This window comes from Jaculus jaculus, chromosome 6 (assembly GCF_020740685.1).
Source record: "Jaculus jaculus isolate mJacJac1 chromosome 6, mJacJac1.mat.Y.cur, whole genome shotgun sequence".
NCBI lineage: Eukaryota > Metazoa > Chordata > Mammalia > Rodentia > Dipodidae > Jaculus > Jaculus jaculus.
The window spans coordinates 123,349,607-123,372,117 of NC_059107.1; the positions used below are offsets into that span (position 1 = coordinate 123,349,607).

Here is a 22,511-nt window from a genome sequence, read left to right on the forward strand (position 1 = left end):
ATATTTTTTTTGGTTTTTTTTTTTTTTCTCGAGATAAGGGTCTTGTGCTAGCCCAGGCTGACCTGGAATTCACTATGTAGTCTCAGGCTGGCCTTGAACTCACAGTGATCCTCCTCTTGAGGTCTGGGATTAAAGGCATACACCACCATGCCTGGTTCAAAAGACCATTCATTCATTCATACACACACACACACACACACACACGGGGAGGTGTGGGGGAGATAGAGAAAGAGACAGGCTAGGGCCTCTGGCCACTGCAAACAAACTCCAGATGCATGTGCCACACTGTGTATCTTGGCTTTATGTAGGTACTAAGGAATTGAACCTGGGTCCTATGGCTTTACAGGCAAGCACCTTTACCACTAAGCCATCTCTCCTGCCCCAAAAGACTGTTCTTAATGAGAAATATGTAAATAAAATAAAAATCCATGAATTTACCAACTTTCTTGTGGCCCAAGTAGACACAGGATGATGCAAATATGATAAATGACATGTTCAAACTCTTCTGCTTCTCTCATCTAGATAGGCTTGCCCTAAATCTAAAAGGCAGATTGTTTTCTTGTTAAGCAATTCAGGGAAAGTGTAAGTTTATGTACTTTAACTAAAATGTGCGGATAAAGTTAATTCAGCTAATATTTACTGAAAACAAATGTGCTATAAACTTGGTCCAGTTTCTTCACAGTACCTCATTTAATCATCATAAAATTATTATTAAAAATAGAAAAAAAGTAAATTTTTACATTTACGAAACAATAAGAGGCCCCCCCAAAGCTGGTATGTCCAGTTAGTAGGAACTTTTTTGATAGAATTAAGATATAAAGAGAGTTGTTTGATGGTATTTTTTTTTGTCAAATTTGTAAATGATTGCTTTTTCATTAATTTTTGTGTACATGATGTGTGCATATGTGTGTGTTTGGGTTATGTGCACGACACAGCAGGCACGCAGTGGTGAGAGGACAATCTTGTGAGTCAGTTTTTCTTCTACACTGCTTGAGGCAGGGTCTCTAGCTGCTTGTGGCTGTGTTTACTCGACAGCTAGCTTGTGAGCTTCTCCTGTCTGCATCTTCCATTGTGCCACAGCAATACTAGGATTACAGACACACACAACTATGTCTGGCTTTACGTGGATTCTAGGGAACTCAACTCAGGTCCTTTTGCTTGCCTACTACTGAACCATGACTTTAAATTTTTATTTTGAAAACACAACAAAAACAACATTGAATTTGGACAAAGGAAATCCACAGATCAAGAAGCAAAATGTCTAGGTAGTTTGAAGGCTCAGTGAGGCAAGGCAAACAAAATGGCTCCAGGAAAGACTACAGAACAGCAACAAGAGAGCAAGTATGACCACTAGGCCACCAGGCCTCTACCCTGAGGGAAGTATAAACCTGCTGGAGAGGTTTTTCATAAAACTGTTGATGTTAGCCACCTTAAGATATTTAAAACTATCATGCCAGTTCCCCTAAGACAAATAGAGGTGGGTTGGGAAATGGCTCAGTGGCTAACAATGCAATCCACAAGCATGAGGACCTGAGATCATCATAATAAAAACAGCACGGTACTGGCACAAAAACAGACACACAGATCAGTGGAGTAGAATAGACAACCCACATATAGTTGCACACACCTAAAGCCAATTGATTTTTCACAAAGATGCCAAAAATATACTTTTGAGAAAAGATAGTAAAATTGAATAACCACATGCACAAGAGTGGAACTATATCCCTATTTCTCACCTTGTATGAAAAGCTACTTCAAATGGATCAAGAATCTTAATGTAAGACTGGAAACTTAAAATCTGTATGGGGAGGGGGAGTGGAGATGAAGAGATGACTTAGTGTTTAAGGTGCATGCCTGCAATGCCCAAAGACCTGGGTCTGATTCCCCAGCACGTATGTAAAGCTCAAAGTGACTGTGCATCTGGAGTTTGTTTGCAGTGGCTAAAGGCCCTGGCACACTCATTCTCTGTCAAATAAACAAATAAAATATTTTTAATTTTTTTTGAGGAGAGATGGTTTAGCAGTTAAGGTGCTTGCCTGCAAAGCCAAAGGACCCAGGTTCAATTCTCCAGGACCCACAAGCCAGATGCACATGGTGGTGCATACATCTACAGTTCATTTGTAGCAGGTGGAAGTCCTGGTGCACCCATTTGTGTGCTCTCTCTTAAATAAATAAAAATAAATTAAAAAATGTTTGAGGGAAAAGGAGGGAAGATTCTTTAAGACATCAACATAGATATTTTGTGAATGAGACTCCAGTCCTTCAGGAAATAATGCTAACAATTGACAAACAGGACTTCATGGAAGTAGAGTTTATGCACAGCAAGGAAACAACCAAATGAGCAGATAGCCTACAGCACGGTAGAAATTTTTTGCTAGCTAGACATCTAACAGAATTAATATTTCGAATAGAAGGAGAACTAGAAACAACTAAATAAGCATACAGTATAGTCATGAAATGAATATAAAGTTCTCAAAAGATGAAGGACAAATGGCCAATAAACATGAAGAAAATGACATTACCAGTCCGCAGAAAAATGCAAATCAAAACTATATTGAAACCATATTGTACCACACACCCACAGTCCTAGTACTTGGGAAGTAGAGATAGGAGGATCAGGAGTTTAAGGTTATCCTTCCCTACATAGTGAGTTTGAAGCCAGGCTGGGCTACAAGAAATCCTATCTCAAAACACGAACAAACAAACAAAACTGCTACTCTGAAAACCCAAGTCACCCTAGTCAGAACATTGTCAATCATTAAGAAAATAACAACAAATGCTGGCTGGCAAGTATGAAGATAAAAGGAAACTCTTATACACTGCTGGTAGAAATGTTTACTCATTTAGCCACTAATGGCAATCGATATGGAGGTTCCTCAAAAAACTAAAAGTAGATCTACCATGTGACCCAGCTATACCACTTTTGGGTATTTACCCAAAGGGGTCTAAGTCAATATACTGAAGTCAATGCCACATTGCATTACTGCAACACTATTCACATTAGCCAAGTTCTGGAACCTGACACACACACATACATACATGTCTGTCTGCGTAACAAACAGGGGTATGATAAAGAACATACAGTATATAAACACAATGGAATTGTTTCATCTCTAAATAAGAGCAAAGTTATATTAAATCTGCAGGAAAATGGATGCACCTGGAGAAAATTATGCTCAGCAAAATCATTTTTGGGAAGATATATATCATGTTTTCTGTTATTTGTGGTTCATAAGAGTTTATATAAATACATAAAAATCTTACACGTTCATGACATAAAAGTAAAAGCAACACTAGGGGAACAAAAAAGACTAGTGGGAGGGGGGCAAGAAAAGAAAGAGCAGTAGGGTAGGGTTATGTTCAAAGACATTATTATATACCAAATAAAAATATCCTTATGAAACTTAATACCATATATAATGAAAAAAATAAAGCAAAACAGAGATTAATGAAACAAAACAAATACATAAGCAACAACATAAAGAATACAGCTATTTTTAAATAAAAATATACTGAAAGGGTAACCAAATAACACATATGAGAAAGTTTCTTTTATAAAAATATTCCAGGGCTGGGCTGGAGAGATCGTTTACCTGTGAAGTCCTAAGGACCCCAGTTCAAGTATCGATTCCCCAGGACCCACGTAAGTCAGATGCACAAGGGGGCACATGCATCTGGAGTTCATTTGCAGTGGCTGGAGGCCCTGGGGCACCCATTCTCTCTATCTATTTCTTTGGCAAACATGTAGCAATAAAAAGGGCATTCCAGGGCTGGAGAGATGGCTTAATGGTTAAGCACTTGCCTATGAAGCCTAAGGACCCTGGTTCGAGGCTCGATTCCCCAGGACTTACATTAGCCAGATGCACAAGGGAGCACACACATCTGGAGTTCGTTTTCAGTGGCTGGAGGCCCTGGTACGCCCATTCTCTGTCTGTCTGTCTGTCTGTCTGTCTCTCTCTCTCTCTCTCTCTCTCTCTCTCTCTCGGTGTCTGTCGCTCTCAAATAAATAAATAAAAAAGAATTCCAGCTTACAAAGAAAAAAAGAATGAAAAATAAAATTCTGCCACTATAGTGCCAGCTAATAATTTTCTCCAGATAACTTCATTTCCTGTTTTCAACACAGTAATTTAAATTTATAATTTATAGTTACAGAGCTATAATTGATACTTACAGACTGGAACAATAAATTGGGCTCTGAAATCAGCTGTCTATTCTAACAAAGTGAATAATACCTATCTAAAATAACTGAGGCTAGATGTGTTACAGATTTTAGGCTGTTTTTCAGGTTTTGGAATATCTGTATGGCAATTTAGGGAAGGATACAGCTTAATGTGACAAAATTTTATATTGCTTATATGAGTCTGTGTGTTCTACTGTATCTTGACACAGGAGTAGATAGTTTTAATATTCAGTGTTAAACAAAGTATTAATAGTGCACCAATGAAAGACTTTCTTTCAGAGTAAATATGCAAAACTATTATTTTAAAAAGGTCTGGGGATTGGTCTGGAGAGATGGCTTAGCAGTTAAGACACTTGCCTGCAAAGCCAAAGGACCCAGGTTTGATTTCTCTGGACCCATGCAAACCAGATACATATGGGAGCACATGCATCTGGAGTTTGTTTGCAGTGCCTGGAGGCCCTGGTGCGCCCATTCTCTCTTTGCCCCCCCTTCTCTCTCTCTCAAATAAATAAAATTAAATAAAGAGGAAAAGTTAAAAAATAAAAAGAGCTGGGGAGATGGCTCAGCAGTTAAAGGTGCTTGCTTACGATGCCTGTTGGCCTGATAGCCACAGAAAGCCAGATGCACAATGTAGTGCATTCATTTGGAGTTCATTTGCAGCAGCCAAGAGGTCCTGGTGTGCCTGCACTGTCTTTCCCTCTATCTCTATCAAATAAATAAATGCAACAATGCATATATTGAGCAACACTGGACTCCTCACACCAACCTTATTTATTCTCCAGTCTACTCTGAAAAAGGATATGATTAAGCAACTTCTATTTTTGGTTTTTGGTAAGACTTCTACTTTTTGAGTATGAAGGCTTTATGGTAACTAATATGGTGAAAAGGCTAGGTAAATGAGCAAGAATATCAAGATATATCATTCATTATACACTTGGCTCCTACTAGCTTACAGACAAAACAAGATGTAAAATAGTTCATGTCTACAAATAAAACCCAAACTTCAAATTCTTCCTACTACCTTTAGTCAAAACATCAGAGGTCAATATATATTAATCATCCACATCCTCAGAGTAAACTGATCTGGGCCTGATTGCTCTCATCAGTAGGATGAATTAGTATTGTCGCAGGCATGAAGAATGCAAACAAAGTGAACATGATAGACATGAAAAAGATTCCCACAGAAATAACACTTAGACAAACTGTATCTTAAGAGCAAGGTAGGAGCTGGTCAAGTAATATAAGACAAATAAACCATTAGGAGGAAAGACACATTAATACAATCCAGCAGGAAATGTTGTAGAACTAAGTGTAGTCAAGTATTGACAGAATGAAAATGTGATCTGGAATACAAGAGGTAGGAAGCAGCTGGATAATTCACACTTTAAAAGAAAGGAATCCTGAATCACAGAGAAAGTGCATTGACCTTTGGCACAAAGCTAGCAAATGATAAAGCCAGGGTATAAAACTAATTTAGCTACAAAATATTTGGCATAGTGATTACATGTTGTGCTTTCCTAGGTCATACCTGGTTCATAGCTACTGTTATTATGAATCACACTAGTCATTATTAATAGAGCCTTTCATCAACCCTACAAGATGTTTTCACCTGGGGAATCAATTCACCTTATCTCTTAAGCCACCATCATTACTTTACTATACCAAAGAAAAACAGGAATCATTAACTCCTTGCACTCATTTAGCAAAATTAACTGCTGAAGAGAATATGTGAGAGGAACACAAACATCTCAGTTGTCATCCTCAGGAAGCCCTTCCACCTCCTTTGAAATGGGATCTATTACTGGCCTGAAGCTCAACAATTAAGCTGCCCCAGGCATCCCTCTGCTTTAGCTTCCCCAGCACTGGGACCATGCCCAATTTACGTCCATGGGTACAGAAGATAAAACTTGGGTCCTTACACAAGCTCCTTATCAAGTGAGCTTAAGAAATTGAATGAGAAGATGGGTTAGTGGTTAAGCCACTTGACCGTGAAGCCTAAGGACCCAGGTTTGACTCCCCAGAATCGACATCAGCCAGACTCAAATGGTGGTGCATGTGTCTGGAGTTTGTTTGCAGTGGTTAGAGGCCATGGTAAGCCCATTCTCTCTCTCTCTCTCTCTCTCTAATAAATAAATAAATAAAAATTTTTAAAAGAAACTGAATGAGCTCTTTCCATAGCATCTACAACTGGACATTTTGAAGGCCTATTATCTCTCTAGAGGGGCTGAAGGGATGTACTAGTGGTTAATATGTTTGCCTACAAGGCCAAACAACGGGGTTCGGTTCCCCAGGACCCATGTAAGCCAGATGCACAAGGTGGCACATATGTCTGGGGTTTGTTTGCAGTGGCTGGAGGCCCTGACCTGCCCATTTTCTCTGTTTCTCTCTCTCAAATAAATAAATCAATAAAAACTTAAAAAATTTTAAAAATATATAAGGATAGGAAAAGATTTCAAGCGTCCTTTGAGGGTATTGGTATTTCCAAGGGAAACACTAAGTGCTCTACAGAGAAAAACTTTAATAGTCAATACTTAATAGTTATCAAGTTTTGATAAAAACAAGGATAATAAACTATTTATGGTATGGATACATAGCAATCAAAAATAATTTTGTGAAAACATTTATTAGTGTATTTATACTTCCATGTTGAATGTTTGAAGAATGTGCTCACACATTAAAGGGTAGTAGGAAATAAAATAGCTAACTAACTGTTCTAAAAAGTATAATTTTCAAAAACAATCTTAGGAAAAACTGGAAGAAGACTAACTGGAAGACTATGCATCATAAAGTAAAGTACCCTATTTGTCCTCAGAGTTTGTGATCACATAGGAGTGGACAAGACTGCTAAATATTAATTATTAATCATTTGACCACACAATAGCTATACTCAAAAGGGGAATATATACAATTATGACTTTAAAATAAAACTCCAAATGCCCAGATAGTGGGGACAAGAAGATTTAATAGTGAGACAGCCAATATCTTGATGTCCAAGAGTTACTTGCTCTCTTTGTTAAGAAAATAATTTTCTGGAATTGAGGTAATATGAAGGGGTTCACTAATTAACAATAAACAATGACTTCTATAAAGTTTCAGGTCTTGGGGCTGGGAAGATAGCTCAGCAGTTAAAGGCACTTGTCATAAAGCCTGCCAGCCTGGGTTCAACTGCCAAGCCAATCCTGTAAGCCAGATGGAAAAAGTAACACAAGTGTCTGATGTTTATTTGCAATGGTAAGAGGCCCTGCTGTGTGCATGCATGCATGAATGAATTTTTTCAGGTATTAACATTAGGATAACACACACACACACACACACACACACACAAACTGGCTTACTCTGCAATATCGAGATATCCACAGGAAGCAGCTGCATGTAGTGGTATCCAGCCTTCATTATCAGGTTGATTAATATTTGCTCCATTTTCTACCAGAAACTTCACCATATCAACATTGTCATCAATGCAAGCCTAAAAACAAAATAGAAAGCATGACTAGAAAAAAGCATGAATTAAACAGTTCAAATGTCAACACAATAAAATTCGTGCTTTATGCATTTTATAATATATTTTCTATATTAATCTGCAATTATCATGATCATATAGCCATCAAACATGGCAATATATTAAGTGAACTGGCAGAGTCTTGGCTCAAATACACAGTATTGTATGTGACTATTCTTTTTATGGCAACCTAATTGAGAAAGCAAACACTTAACTAAAATGTAAAAATCAAGCCAGATGTAGTGGCACACATCTTTAATCCCAGCACTGGGGAGCCAGAGCAGGATTGTCAATGAGTTCAAAGCCAATCTAGGTACATAGTAAGTTCCTGGCCAGCCAGAACTACATGCCAAGACAATGTTCCATAAAAACAAACAGCAAAATAAAATTTTAAGCAGTTAATATATTATAATTAAGAATCAATAATATCTTCTGTAACAGTGCGTCCCAAAATGTGATCTGTTAAGGGTTGGGAAGGTATATTCTTTAAGCAACACAACAAAACTACTTTCAAGAGGACTAATGTACTAATCTACTATTAATCTTTGCATTTTGTTGACATGTGCACTTACTTGAAAATGCAAAAGCAACTGTGTTGGTTAAAGCCACAAATACTTCAAGCACAAGGCAGTAGCAACAACCAACCAACCGCTATCAACAGTCACTGTACTGACTATGAATGCTCTGCATTTTTGTAGAGCTGTTTTTACTCATGAGTATCCTAGATGAAACAGTAAAAATTACAAGTTAAAATCTAAACCCTTAAATACATATCCTTGTAATGTTCTATGGAACAAGGAAAGAAGTATACAATAAAACCTATATTCCAAAGATGATCGATGTCTTGAAGAAAAGCATTTATACAACTGAGTCATTAAACCTAGCCACTTTACCAGTTAATGTTACTGATACTTTAAGAAACCACTGACAAAACTTTTATCTTGAAAATGAAAACAAAATCAAGTCTGTTACTTCAAGAAAAGCAACTAACATCAATATAAAAGATGTAATTAACAGAGCTATTTGTTACCAATGAGGAATTCAAACTTTCAAGAGAAAATTAATTTGTAATTTTAACTAAAAATGTTCTTCATGTAACACAGAAAAACTTAGGCTTAAAGCAGATTAGTAAACAATTTAAGCCCTCATTTTTTTTTTTTTTTTTTTGGTTTTTCGAGGTAGGGTCTCACTCTGGCTCAGGCTGACCTGGAATTCACTATGTAGTCTCAGGATGGCCTTGAACTCTCGGCGATCCTCCTACCTCTGCCTCCCAAGTGCTGGGATTAAAGGCATGCGCCACCACGCCCAGCTCTAAGCCCTCATTTTTAATTTGTGATATTACAAATAACCTTCAAAAGCTCACTGAAAGGGCTGGGGAGATGGCTTAGCGGTTAAGTGCTTGCTTGTGAAGCCTAAGGACCCCGGTTTGAGGCTCGGTTCCCCAGGTCCCACGTTAGCCAGATGCACAAGGGGGTGCACACATCTGGAGTTCGTTTGCAGAGGCTGGAAGCCCTGGCGCGTCCATTCTCTCTCTCTCTCCCTCTATCTGTCTTTCTCTCTGTGTCTGTTGCTCTCAAATAAATAAAATAAAATAAAATATTTTTTTTTTTAAAATGCACATATATTAAAAAAAAATCTCACTGAAAGCTGGGAATGGTGGCACATGCCTTCAATTCCAGCTTTCTGGAGGCAGAGGTAAGTGGATCATCATGAGTTTGAGACCACCCTGAGACTGCATAGTAAATTCCAGGGCTAGAGTGAGACCTTTCTCGGAAGGAGGGGAGGGGAGGGGAGAGGTGGAGGTGGGGAGGGGAGGGAAGGAGAAGGAAAGCTCATTATAGCTCCCATAGTTTTCAGAATAAAGAAGCTGTGAGACCACAACTCCCCCCCCCCCAAAATAAAAATTGTTGACAACTATAGCCCTATAGTTTAAAAGGAAATAATTAGCTAGGCACTATAGCTTTATGCCTAAAATTCTAGCACTTGAGAGGATAAGGGAGGGAGATGGTAAGCTAAAGGCCAGCTTGAGGTGCTGCTTAAGTGAGCTCGGGGCCAGCCAGAGCTACATGAAACGCTCCTATTTCACAGAGATAAAAAGACTGAAATACAACCACGGAAATATTTTTCTAATTACTTATTTGTGCTAGGTAGTTTTCTAATTACTTATTTGTGCTAGGTAGTATGACATATGCTTTATCTATTATATGTATGAATGCATACATGTATGCATGCATGTATATATGAATGCATGCATGCATCAGATTCTATCCAGTCAACATGATCTTCTTGGGGTTCTCTAGTTATGTTCTAGTTTTCAGATTTGCTGCCTCTATTCATTTTCACCAGTGAAATGTCTGTTCCACAAGGTGGAGCATATGCAAAATCTTCCTATCCTTGAAAGCCTGGCCCAAATGTATCCAAGCAACTGAGCCCAAGTGGAAGAAATACAACTAACATAAATGTTTGGACCACTCATGAGAAACATTATTTTCTATCATATTATGACTATTTACATATAAAATCTTAATTTTTTTAAAAAAATTTTGAAATGGTACTGTGGAGCTAGGGATGGAGTGAATGTTTGACTACCATGCACAAGACCCTGGGTTCATATCGAAGGAAAAGGATGATGATGATTTTATTAATTTTGAACGTGTAAGCTTATGTATTTGAACACCTATCTAATCATGCATACCTACAGCTTTAAAAATAAAAATATCCTTTGGAGGACAGAAACATTGGCTTGGGAATTGTCTTAAGGCAATATTTAAAATAATGAGAAATAAAATCCCTCAATAATGTATAAGATATTCTAAAACCCATACAAGGCGGCTTAAAACTAAAGTACAATCAGTGCATTTTGCTTAGAAGACAAAGACATCTGTAGAATTTTGTTCAATAAGGTGTTAGAAACAGAAATTTCAAAGAGCAAGTACAGAAGGCAAATACACAAACAGATGACACTAGCAAAAGGAATTCAAGCTGGGAGTGGTAGTGCATGTCTTTAATTCCAGCACTTGGGGAGGCAGAGGAGGATTGCAGAGAGTTCAAGGCCATCCTGAGACTACACAGTGAGTTCCAGGTCAGACTGAGCTACAGTGAGACTCTACCTCAAAAAAAAAAAAAAAAAAACAACAACAAACAAAACATGGGCTGGATAGATGGCTTAGCAGTTAAGGTACTTGCCTGCAAAGCCAAAGGACTTACTCCCCAGGACCCAAGTAAGCAAGATGCACAAGGGGGCACACACATCTGGAGTTCGTCTGCAGTGGCTGGAAGCCCTGGTGCACCCATTCTCTCTCTCTCCCTGCCTATTTCTGTAACTCTCTCTCTCAAATAAATAAATAAAATATATATATTTAAAACAAAGGAAATCAAGCACAGATATATGCACTGGTTATGAGTGCTTCGGCATTCCATTTCATAGAGAAGACTCCACAGCAGAGTTTAATGCAACCACTGAAAACATAACTGGTGGTTTGTGCCATCATGGAGCTTCCCCTCGAGTCTGTAAGCCAAAATAAACCTTTTTTTCCCACAAGCTGCTCTTGGTCAGATGATTTCTGCCAGCAATGCAAACCTGAATGCAACAGTAATGTTGGTACGGAGGAGTGGTGTCATTTGCTGCTAAACACCTGACTATGAGGCTTTGACCTTTAGGAGCTGATTTTCAAGAGGAATGTGGAAGGATTTGAAACCTTGGCCTCAGACACACCCTGCAGTGCTATAAGTACAGCTTCATGCACTATTCTGGTCAGAGTTGAAAGACCTGAATGCAGTAAGAACTACGGACTGTGAGGTATGGCTTGTGAGGTTGAGAAAGAGCTTCGCCTGGACTGGGCTAGAAGCAGTTTGTATGACAGGCTTGTTATTATGCCAGTGTAGGGTTGCTTTGTGTAGAAAGGGACTGGTATGAGTAGAAAGAAATGGCATAGAAATGAAATCTTTGGGCTGAGACTTCTGCCCATTCAGCTGAAATTATATGAGAGATTACAACCTTTGAGATTGGGCCGGCTGACCTGCACTGGGGCAACCATAAGAATGTATAGTCTTTTGAAAGGGCCTTCAAAGTCTGCTTTATTCCCCTCTGGATTAACAAACTGGCACCCTACCTGGTATTGTGGAGTATAAGAAATGCAGAAAAGAGAGGGTCATTGAGTTTGCAATGTGGTCTTGTGTTTTGGAAATGGCCATGGGTAGTGTGAGGCAGGTTTGTTGGATGCCTGCATGGAGACCAGATGGGAGCCTTGAGGATAAATGGTGGGTTACAGTGCAGACCCAGTGGAGATGCCAGGACCATGAGACAGCTACTAAAGAGAGCTGCCAGCTCTGATGAAGTTTTCCAGGACTGTGAGTAGCCTAGCTGGAGAGGCATAATTGGAACTCCAGAGACTTGTTGCTGGTTAGAATTATCAGACTTGGAGATTTGTTACTGACTAGAATTGTTAGACTTGGGAGCTACAGAGTTTGATGTTTGCCCTACTTGTATTGGTTGAATATTTCTTTGCTACGTCCAAAGCTGTCTTTTGCTATGTGAATGTTTATTCTGTGCCATTATTTTTTTTGTTTTGTTTTGTTTTTGGTATTATGGCTCAGTTAAAAGATGTTGGACTATGGGAATGTTTGAACATCATTAGGATTGATTAAAAACTATGGGGACTTTTAAAATTGGATTGAATACATTGTATTTTACCCCATGTATGGTTATCAATTTATGGAGGCCAGGAGTGGAACATGGTGGTTTGATTCAGGTGTCTCCCATACACTTAGGTGTTCTGAATGCTAGGTTCCCAGCTGAAGGAGATTTGGGACTTAATCCCTCCTAGAGGCAGTGTATTTTGGGGGATGGGCTTATGGGAATTATAGCCAATGTCCCCTTACCAGTGTCTGGCACACTCTCCTGTTACTGGTACCCATCTGATGTTGGCCAGGGGGTGATGGCTACCCTCTACTCATGCTATTGTTTTCCCCTGCCATCATGGAGCTGCCCCTAGAGTCTGTAAGCCAAAATAAACCTTTTCTCAAACAAGCTGCTCTTGGTCAGGTGATTTCTGCCAGTAATACGAACCTGACTATGACAATAACAGTTCCTGGTATGTTAAAGTTGCAAAGCAGAATCTGTAAGGATCTAGACAAGATGTAGACTAGAATCTTAATTACCATCTTATCCCACTGAAGACAGATTTTTATTAAACAGAATAATTTTTAAAGTTTCTCCATTTGAAGAAAGCTATTGAAAAACAAATTATCATATAGAAAATATTCTTCAGCCTGCCAGGCGTGGTGGCACACACCTTTAATCCCAGGATTTGGGAGGCAGAGGCAGGAGGATCACCATGAGTTCGAGGCCACCCCGAGAAAACAGAGTGAATTCCAGGTCAGCCTGGGCCAGAGTGAGACCCGACCTTGAAAAAAAGAACCAAAAAATAAAATAAATAACAACAAAACCTAAACAGTCATGATTATTTTATTGAAAAGATATTTTCAATAAAAAGGAAAATATGGGCTGGAGAGATGGCTTAGCGGTTAAGCGCTTGCCTGTGAAGCCTAAGGACCCCGGTTCGAGGCTCGGTTCCCCAGGTCCCACGTTAGCCAGATGCACAAGGGGGCGCACGCGTCTGGAGTTCGTTTGCAGAGGCTGGAAGCCCTGGCGCGCCCATTCTCTCTTTCTCCCTCTATCTGTCTCTCCCTCTGTGTCTGTCGGTCTCAAATAAATAAATAAAAAATTAAAAAAAAAGGAAAATATTCTTCAGAAAGTGAAGCACTAAATTTATTTTAATATGTTTTTAAAACAGTATTGGGGGTGAGGGGAAGATACACCAGGGCTTCTTACTGCTGCAAACTACAGACGCATGTGCATCTGGATTTATGTAAGTACTGGGGAATCTAACCCGAGCCTTTAACCACTGAGCCTTCTTTCCAGTCCTGTTTTTAAATTTTTTAAAAAAAATATTTATACTTTTAACTGAAAAAAATAACACCAGTAACAATATCCAAAGTAGTTAATATAAAATCTGCTCATTCTTTTATTCTGCTCAAAATTTTAATGTTTTTTTTCTTTTCTTTCCAGTACTTTAAATATAGAGGTAGGAGAGGTGGCTTAGCAGCTAGGGCACTTGCCTGCAAAGTCTAAGCACCCAGGTTCAATTCTCCAGTACCCATTTGAGCCAAATACACAAGGTGGTGCATGTATCTAGTTTGTTTGTAGTGGCTGAAGGCCCTCATGTGCTCATTCATTCTCTATCTGCTTTTTCCCCACTCTCACAAACAAACAAAACGGGAGGTAGTGATGTAACTTTACATTACAGATGAGTCTCAAATTCATGGAATAAACTATTGCAGCTATTTTCCTGAACACTTACGACGACATGCAGGAAAAGCATTCCCATAAAGTGCTGTTGCTAGGAAATTCAAAGCTAACATGTAGCACATTAAGGGACACATGACTTGCTTACTGCAAATATTTGGTCAACTAAATTTGGTCAATTAATTGACTCATACAAAGAAAGCAACAAGACAGATCAAATACACTTGAAAGTATTATCAGGACAAGTCTTAAGTTTTTACTGAATGCATATCTAGACAATTATTAACAGTAAAAAGCTGTGTGAAAAAGACCTCAACCTTAGTTCTACATACAGGCAGCATTACTGGCTTGAACTGTAAGCTTATTTCTCAAACTAGTTTAAGTACAAAACATTGCTGTTATAATTAGTCAGAAGCCAGAAACAGAGTTAAATAAAAGAGCTCCATAGGTGCTCACGGCAAAGAATTGAAGGCTTGAAGACAAATAAGAGCATGCATAGCTTGAAGAATCATTAAATTTCATTCCTAAAATAGACCCAAATGTGCTTAGTAACTGCAACTGAATTAAGTGAAATCACAATCACAAAATGAATAATATTTGAAATCAATTTTAATAGTTATATTCATTTCATTGAAAGTGTTTTATTACAAGTCCAGCTCTGCCACTTACTGGCAGGGTTTCCTTGGCAACTGCTCATCCTGTGGAGACAGTTTCCTCTGTAACATAAGCACAGTATCCACAACCTCAAAGTTTGCCATGAGAAGCACATGAATTAGTATTATAAACTTGTCAAATAGCTACACTATTATGTTTATATAAATACATACTCTATATATTAAATCTCCCCTACTTTTTTTTCTATTGTTAGCCAAGAATACCCATTCTACCCCTTAAATTGTAAAGCAAAGTTAAATGATGAAAAACTATCAAATATTTCTTTTAGTACCATTATGGTAAAAGTCCCACCCACCAATGAGATATAAGTGGGTGACTAAGTTTTAAAAGATATACTAAAAAAATCATAGGCATTCTAAACCTTCAAGAAAACTTCTATGAACTCATTCATAAACATTGAATAACATGCAAAAGGCAAAGAACTGAAGTCAGTTGTATACAATATAACTATAGCAATTTAGAGTGTTAATTTAATTACAGTTTATAATTGAAATACTTGTGCCTAATATTAGTAAGACAGTTACCCATAGGTAAAACAAACTAATTTGAATATATAGTTACTGTCAATTTCCACTTCACAGAAACAATCTTTTCTGACTCTTAAGACAAAGCTCAGCTGATATGAAACAGTCTATACCCCAAACACTTGGTGTGACACCAATGTTGTTGAGTAAGTTTTAAGAGAAACTGATATAGATACTTTCCAAATAATGCTTTTGTTCTATTTTAAAGAAAAGTAAAATTAGACAGTTCAAAAGAAGAGTTTTGGGTGTGGTTTTGATAGAATTCAAGCAGTCCTATACTACCTAATAAACACCTTGGTCTTGCCTTCAAAAAACTGGCCAACAAATAAGTATAATATTAGGAGGCCAGCTATTATATTTAGCTATGAAAATAAGGAAGAATTCAGCAATGCTTTCATGTTTAAAATTTTCCATCTTTCTAATCTCCTATCATATAAGCAGGTTTGAAATCTACATATAGGTACAAAAACCTATCCTTTTTAAAACCACAGATCCAACCCAGTCACTACACAAAGAAATTCCTCCTTAGGAAAAAGAAAAGTTCATGCTATGTTTCCTACAGAGAAGACTTAATGCATGTGTACTGGCTGAATGAATTACAGATGGCAAATATAGGCTATTAAATATTGAGAAAACATTTTGAAAACCAAAAACAAGCAAAAAATGCATTTTCCTAGCTGGGTGTGTTGGCACACGCCTTTATTCCTAGCACTCGGGAGGAAGATGTAGGAAGATCACTATGAATTCGAGGCCACCCTGAGACTACTAGTGACTTCCAGGTCAGCCTGAGCTAGAATGAGACCCTACCTCAAAACAAACAACCTAACAAAAAGAAAAAAAAAAAAAGAATGCATTTTCCTATAAAAGTAACTTTAAGTACTGTTCAAACATTCAGTCAACAAATACTAAGTATCTGAGTTGAACTCAGGTCTTTATACTTGCTTGGAAAGTACTTCACCTAGTGATCCACCACCCTAACCCCCATAACAACATTTCTTGTAGAGTTTAAAAATTTCGCACACCTTTAATTATAGCATTCTGGAGCCTGAGATAGGAGGATCGCCGTGACTTCAAGGCCAGCCTCAGACTACAGAGTAAATTCCAGGTCTTCCTGGACTAGAGAAAGACCCTACTTAAAATGAATCAAAGTTTAGCATCATTCTCTTAATAACAAGCTTTACTAACTGTCTACTATGCACAACATATAGTTTCCCACAGTCTTCTGTTTCCTTTAGGCACAGTGACTGGTCTACGGCATGCACAATAAACGTGAAATAAACCAAGGCAAAATCTTAATAAAACTGGCTTTTACATAAAACTGTGTTAAGTGCTATCTCAGATATGAGTGTTGTTACAATTTCTTCATGTATTTCTAGTCTTTATATCCAGATATAGTTCCCCCAAACCAGGAAGTGCCTAAACATCCCACAGTACCATATATAAAAAGTGCTGTTTCAGTAACTGTTTGCTTATGGATTCAAGCAATTTTTTTAGTTCTGCTTCAAGGTGTACATTTTTAATTAGGAAGAAGAAAAGGAGGGCTATGTAGATGGCTCTATGGTTAAAGGTACTTGCTTGCAAAGCCTAACAGCCTGGGTTCGATTCCTCAGTACCCACATAAAGCCAGATGCACAAAGTGGTACACAGGTATGGAGTTGGCTTGCAGTGGCAGGAGGCCCTCATGTCCCATACTCAACTCTCAGTCTGCCTCTCTCTCTCTTACTCTCACACAAATAACTAACTTTTTAAAGGGTGGACACTAGAGAGATCACTCAGTTGTTAAAGGTGCTTGCTTACAAAACTTAATGGGCTCAGTTCAATTCCCCAATACCAACATAAAGCCAGATACACAAAGTATCACATATGTCTGAAGTTTATTTGCAGTGGCAAGAGGCTTTGGCATGCTCATTCATGTTTTTTCTTCTTCTTCCCCCCTTGCAAATAAAAAGAAAAGGAAATAAAGTAGAAAATTATAGAATTTTTACAAAGTAAGAAAAAAGTCACTATGTGATTAAAGATGAAATAAAACATTTTTTTGACCAAGTTACCCTTATGCCAGGCCTTGCTATTGCCTGAGCCCTGCAGGAAATTTAGAAAGCTAACTTTAGTTTAGTTTCCTGGAGGAGATAAAAGTATGTTCTGTTTTATTCAAATAAATGAAAAAAAGAACAGGTTACAAAAGAGTATGCACAAACTGGACCTGATGACATAACCTTCTAATTCCCAATACTGCAGATAAAGGCAGTAAACTGTAAATTCAAGAGCAGCATAGGATACAGAGTGAGTGCCAGGCCAGCCTATGCAAATTACTGACTATCTCAAGTTAAAAAGGGGGGCTGGGGCCAGGCATGGTGGCTCATGCCTTTAATCCCAGCACTCGGGAGGCAGAGGTAGGAGGATCACCCTGAATTCGAGACCACCCTGAGACTACATAGTTAATTCCAGGTCAGCTTGGACCAGAGTGAGATCCTACCTCAAACCCCCCCCCCAAAAAAAAAGAGGTGTGTGTGTGGGAACTGAACAGACAGCTCAGTGGTTAAAGGAGCTTGCTATACAAGCCTGCCCACCAGAGTTCAGATCCTCAGCACCCGTGTAAAAGCATGGCACATGCTTAGTACATCTATGCAATGGGAGGTGGGGTCAGGATAATCTTGACGTTCAGAGGCAAGTCACTTGGGCCTCCCTAGTAACAAAGAAGGAGAGACCTCATCTCAAAAAAAGTGGTAGGAAAGATAAAGACATCTTTATAGTGAGAACATAAAAGCTTATGGATACACAAAACAGCATGTATAAAACTGTTCATTAAAACATGGTTTAAGACTAAAAACATTTTAAATGGCCTTTAAATATTAACTTATAGACTAATGTTCATTAATAAAGAACTAATATACAGACTAATATCTAATTAATTTTTGGCTATTTGGTAAGAGGATGCCTCAGCAGGTGTGTCCACTATCTTGGGCTTGTGATAGAAAGTCATCTAAAAAGTTCATGCTTGAGAAATGTGCAATGAAATAAATTTTAAAAAAATAGAAGAAAAGGAGAGAAAGCAAAGAGAAAAATCCCCCAAAATTCTCAAAATGTTTTAAGTAAGGTTACAGATTTGTGCTGAACTACATTATTGCTATTCTGAGCCACACATGCCTCAGAAGGAGACTTATCTAATCCCAGAACCTAGGAAGTAAAGACAGAAAGATCAGAAAATTAATTAGGAGTTCAGGGCCAGACTTAGCTAAATGGTACATTTGGTTGGTCTGGACTACATGAAAAAAGAATTGAGGAAGACACTGAGAAACTCTGGATTTTTATCTGGTTTGTATTCCTGGTACTATTTCCTTACCATTTTGGTACAATTCTAAGTCTATCCCTTTCTTAACAACCCTTAAACATGAATCAGAATACAAAGCACTGTGTACTTTGGCCTAACTTAGCAACTGTGAATACACACTACAGTAAGGAAATAGCAAGAAAACGTGTTTAGGTCCACGTGGCTGCTATAAAAACATGCCATAAAAATGGTTGGCTTAGAAACATGAATTTACATCTCATGGTTCTTGAGCACAGGGATCTAAGTTTAAGGCACAGGCAGATTCACCTGGCTGACACAGGATTCCTCTTTTATAAGGGTACTAATCTGATGAGCATGGTGGTGCATGTCTTTAATCCCAGCACTCGGGAGGCAGAGGTAGGAGGACTGCCATGAGTTTGAGGCCACCCTGAGAATACAGCGTGAATTCCAGGTCAGCCTGGGCTACAGTGAGGCCCTACCTCAAAAAAGAAAAAAAAAAGGGGGGGTGCTAATCCTTTTCAGACCTTCCAGATAGATAAGCTGGAGAGATAGCTCAGTGGGTAAAGTATTTGTCATACAAGCATGAGGATTTGAGTTGAATCCCCAGAACCCACATAAAAATGCTGAGCATGATGGCACATGCTAGCATTGGGAGGTAGAGATAGGAGGATCCTTGGGGCTTGTTGATAACTGATAAGCTCAAGACAAATGAGAGAACTTGCTCCAAAAAGATAAGACTGTTCTTTAGCATGACACCCAAGGTTGCCCTCTGGACTTCACAGGCATGTGCACACATACGTAACAAATACATGTGCACCACACACACAAACATGCATAAAAATATGTAACACAATAAAGATAAGTAGCATATAAAAACAAATCTAGATAGAAAACACAGTATGAAAGAAAATATGAATGGAATTTCAAAGGGGAAAGTGGGGGGGGGGAGGAAGGGTATTACCATGGGTACTTTTTTATAATCATGGAAAATGTTAATAAAAATTAAAGAAAAAAAGTAACCGGGGAAAAAAAAAGAAAATATAACTTGGCAAGTCAAATGAAATATCACATATTTTGATGGCATTTAACATATATTTATGAGGGAAAGTAAGGTAAGGTAATAAATGCTACTTGGCAATAAAATACAGTCAACTGAAAGAACAAGAAAAATTCCAAGTTCAAGACAGATGGCCAAAGATTCATATGAATTTTGAAAAAGTATTTTATGTCTTTAGTTGAGAGAAAGGGGGCAGGTAGACAGGTAGATGGGGAGGATGGGCACACCAGTGCCTCTAGCCACTGCAAATAAACTCCAGACACATGTGCCACCTTGTTCATCTGACCTTACATGGGCACTGGAGAGTTGAACCTGGGTCCTTTGGCTTTGTAGGCAAGTGCCTTAAATGCTTAGCCATTGCTGCAGCACAGAATTCTTTTTTAAAGGAACGTAAATATTATTAATCGTAACAAAACAGAAATGGTAGCATGGCTAACAATAGTGAGAAAAGTCTGAAAACTGATGTCCTCATCTTCTCAAGTTAGCAGTCAATTAAATGTGTCTAAAATTGAATCACGGTTAAAAATTACCCTATTATGTTTTCATAGCTCATCTTCTTAATCGTAATTACTTTCTCTGTAACTAAAGAAAGTAGCAGGGCATAGTGACTCATGCCTTTAACCCTAGCATTTAAACAGGTGGGGAAAGGAGGCTCAGAAGTTCAAGGTCATCCCCAGCTACACAACAGGTTAGAGCAGAAGGGAGAAAGAGAAAAAGAGTCATAAACAAAACATTACTTGGGTAAAGAGATGGCTTAGTGGTTATGCCTGCTCTTCCTAAGGACCCCAGTTTGATTCTCCAGGTCACACATAAACCAGATGCACATGGTAGTGCATGTGTCTGGAGTTTATTTGCAGTGGCTAGAGGTCCTGGCATGCCCACTCTCACTCACTCTTCTGTCTTTTTCTTTCCCTCCCCCAGTCTCTGTCTCTAGTAAATAAAAATAAAATGTTTAAAAAAAAATCACATTACCTGAAGTTGAATTATTGCTTCAGACTTTAATTTCTTTGGCTTATTAAATAATTTTGAATATCATAGCATATGTAATATGCATCCTTTATAATTATAGCATATTAAGATATTTCTGTAAGGAGATTATGAAATGTTTCCTGACTTAGGGAGAAGGCTCAGTGAGGTACTTGCTTGAAATGATGTTTTCTAATTGACCAATGGACAGTAATGGATTCCCAGTATTTGTTGAGAACTACTGTCATATTTATATTACCAAGCACAGTATCTAGGTAGCTTAAAGCAGGAGAAAAAAGGCCAAACTTCACCTACAGTAAGCTTAGTTCACCAAACCAAACATATACATAAATGAATTTCAAAATATCACCCTCTATATAAAATATCTATAACCAGGTGTGGTGACGCATACCTTTAATTCCAGCATGCGGGAGGGCAACTGTGAGTTGGAGGTCAGCCTAAGAATACATAGTAATTCAAGGTCAGCCTGGGCTAGAGCAAGATCCTACCTTGAAAAACCAGAAGTAAATAAGTAAATAAAATAGCCATATTACATAGTACAAAGAGCTTAACACTGCTCTGTCAGTTCTAAATCTCTCAGATACAAATAATAATGAATTTAAGTTTCATCATTTGATAAAATTTTTGTATTTGGGGATTAGAAAAACTGCATTAAAATGTTATGCAACACTGTATAGAAAAAAGGGACTTCTAGCTAGCCCTTTTAGTGCTATCTAACCTAGATATTCAATGACTGAATTAAGATAGTTTGCATATTTGGGGACAGTCCTACTATCTAAAAAATTTTCTACCACAGGTTTCTCTGCTAGAAAGAAAGACAGTACACACTCTGCTCAAAGAAAGTTCAGACAAAATCCAGGGAAGAAAACTCAGCAAAAGCACATCATTAGATTGTTAAGAGTTTTGCTGTGGCTTAAGTATTTTTTAAGAGTTCATGTGCAGGAGGGCTGGTCCTCAGTGTAACGTGTAAGGCAGTAAAACCTGTAAGAGGTAAAATGGCTGAAAGTATCACCTTCTAAAGAGATTAGGCAGTTATGAAGGTAGTCTGTCCCTATTTCCTTCTCTCTCATAGAGGAGGAAGGGAAAGATGGAGGAGAAAAGACGATGACAAGAAAGAGTAGCTCACTTGCCAAGAAAAAAAAAATCTGAAAAATTAAAAAAAAATCTGAAAAATTAAAAAAAAAATCTTCCTGGCTGTAAGAATTAACTATTATAATCTAGGACTTGATAACTTCCCTAGAGAAGTGATGCACATTCTTAGGATTCAGCACGCCATGGTTAGGGCATTGCACTAATTGCTCATACCTTGACTTATTTTTATCATCTTTTCTAGCATGTATTCATGTAACCGGGAGTAGACAGGCTCATTCTGTAACACTGTGAACATATCTTTCCTACCACTTTCTGCATTCTTTTCTCTCCCTTCAGGTTCTATAATACGTATGTGCTCTCCAAGGCAAAGACATTGTACTCATAGTATCTAATCTTCATTGAGAGTAATCAAATGCTGAACAGAAGACCCTGCTTTGTATCATTATCTTCGTATGTAGGAACCCTATAGATCAGCAAGCTTTACTACTTGTAGATCACCATGGGAGGAAATCAGTTCCATTTTCCTGTATCAAATTGTGATGTTAATAAGAAGAATTTTCAACAAAATATTAAATTATGTTGGAGTTATGTATGTGACATTAATGATCACTTAGTAAAGTCATAGTCACTATGACAAAAAGACAATCCTATCAGATGAGAATGAGAAGTTATCATCCTACCATGTGGTTATTATTAATGCTTTTTTTTTTTTTTTGGTCCACTACTCAGATGGCAGCAGTGGCATAGCAAAAAGACTCCAAGTTCACTTTCACCTTCACCAGCATCTACCATCAGTGAATTGTCACTTCCTAGTGGTATATCATAGATATGGTCTCTCGTCCTCTCCTACAGTGTGATAAAATAATCACAACTACTTTTAAGTTTTATTTTTTCTTAAAAA

General features: G+C 38.0%; 1 protein-coding gene across 2 annotated transcripts in view; it reads right to left on the reverse strand.

The window, feature by feature from the left end:
- Ppp1r12a (protein phosphatase 1 regulatory subunit 12A) overlaps window positions 1-22,511 on the reverse strand; it is a 144,194-nt gene that overhangs the window by 77,017 nt on the left and 44,666 nt on the right. For both annotated transcript variants that reach the window (XM_004650135.3, XM_045152155.1), the window contains exon 2: window positions 7,516-7,646. In XM_004650135.3, coding sequence (XP_004650192.1) covers window positions 7,516-7,646 — 131 coding nt within the window. The remainder of the gene's footprint in view (window positions 1-7,515; window positions 7,647-22,511) is intronic.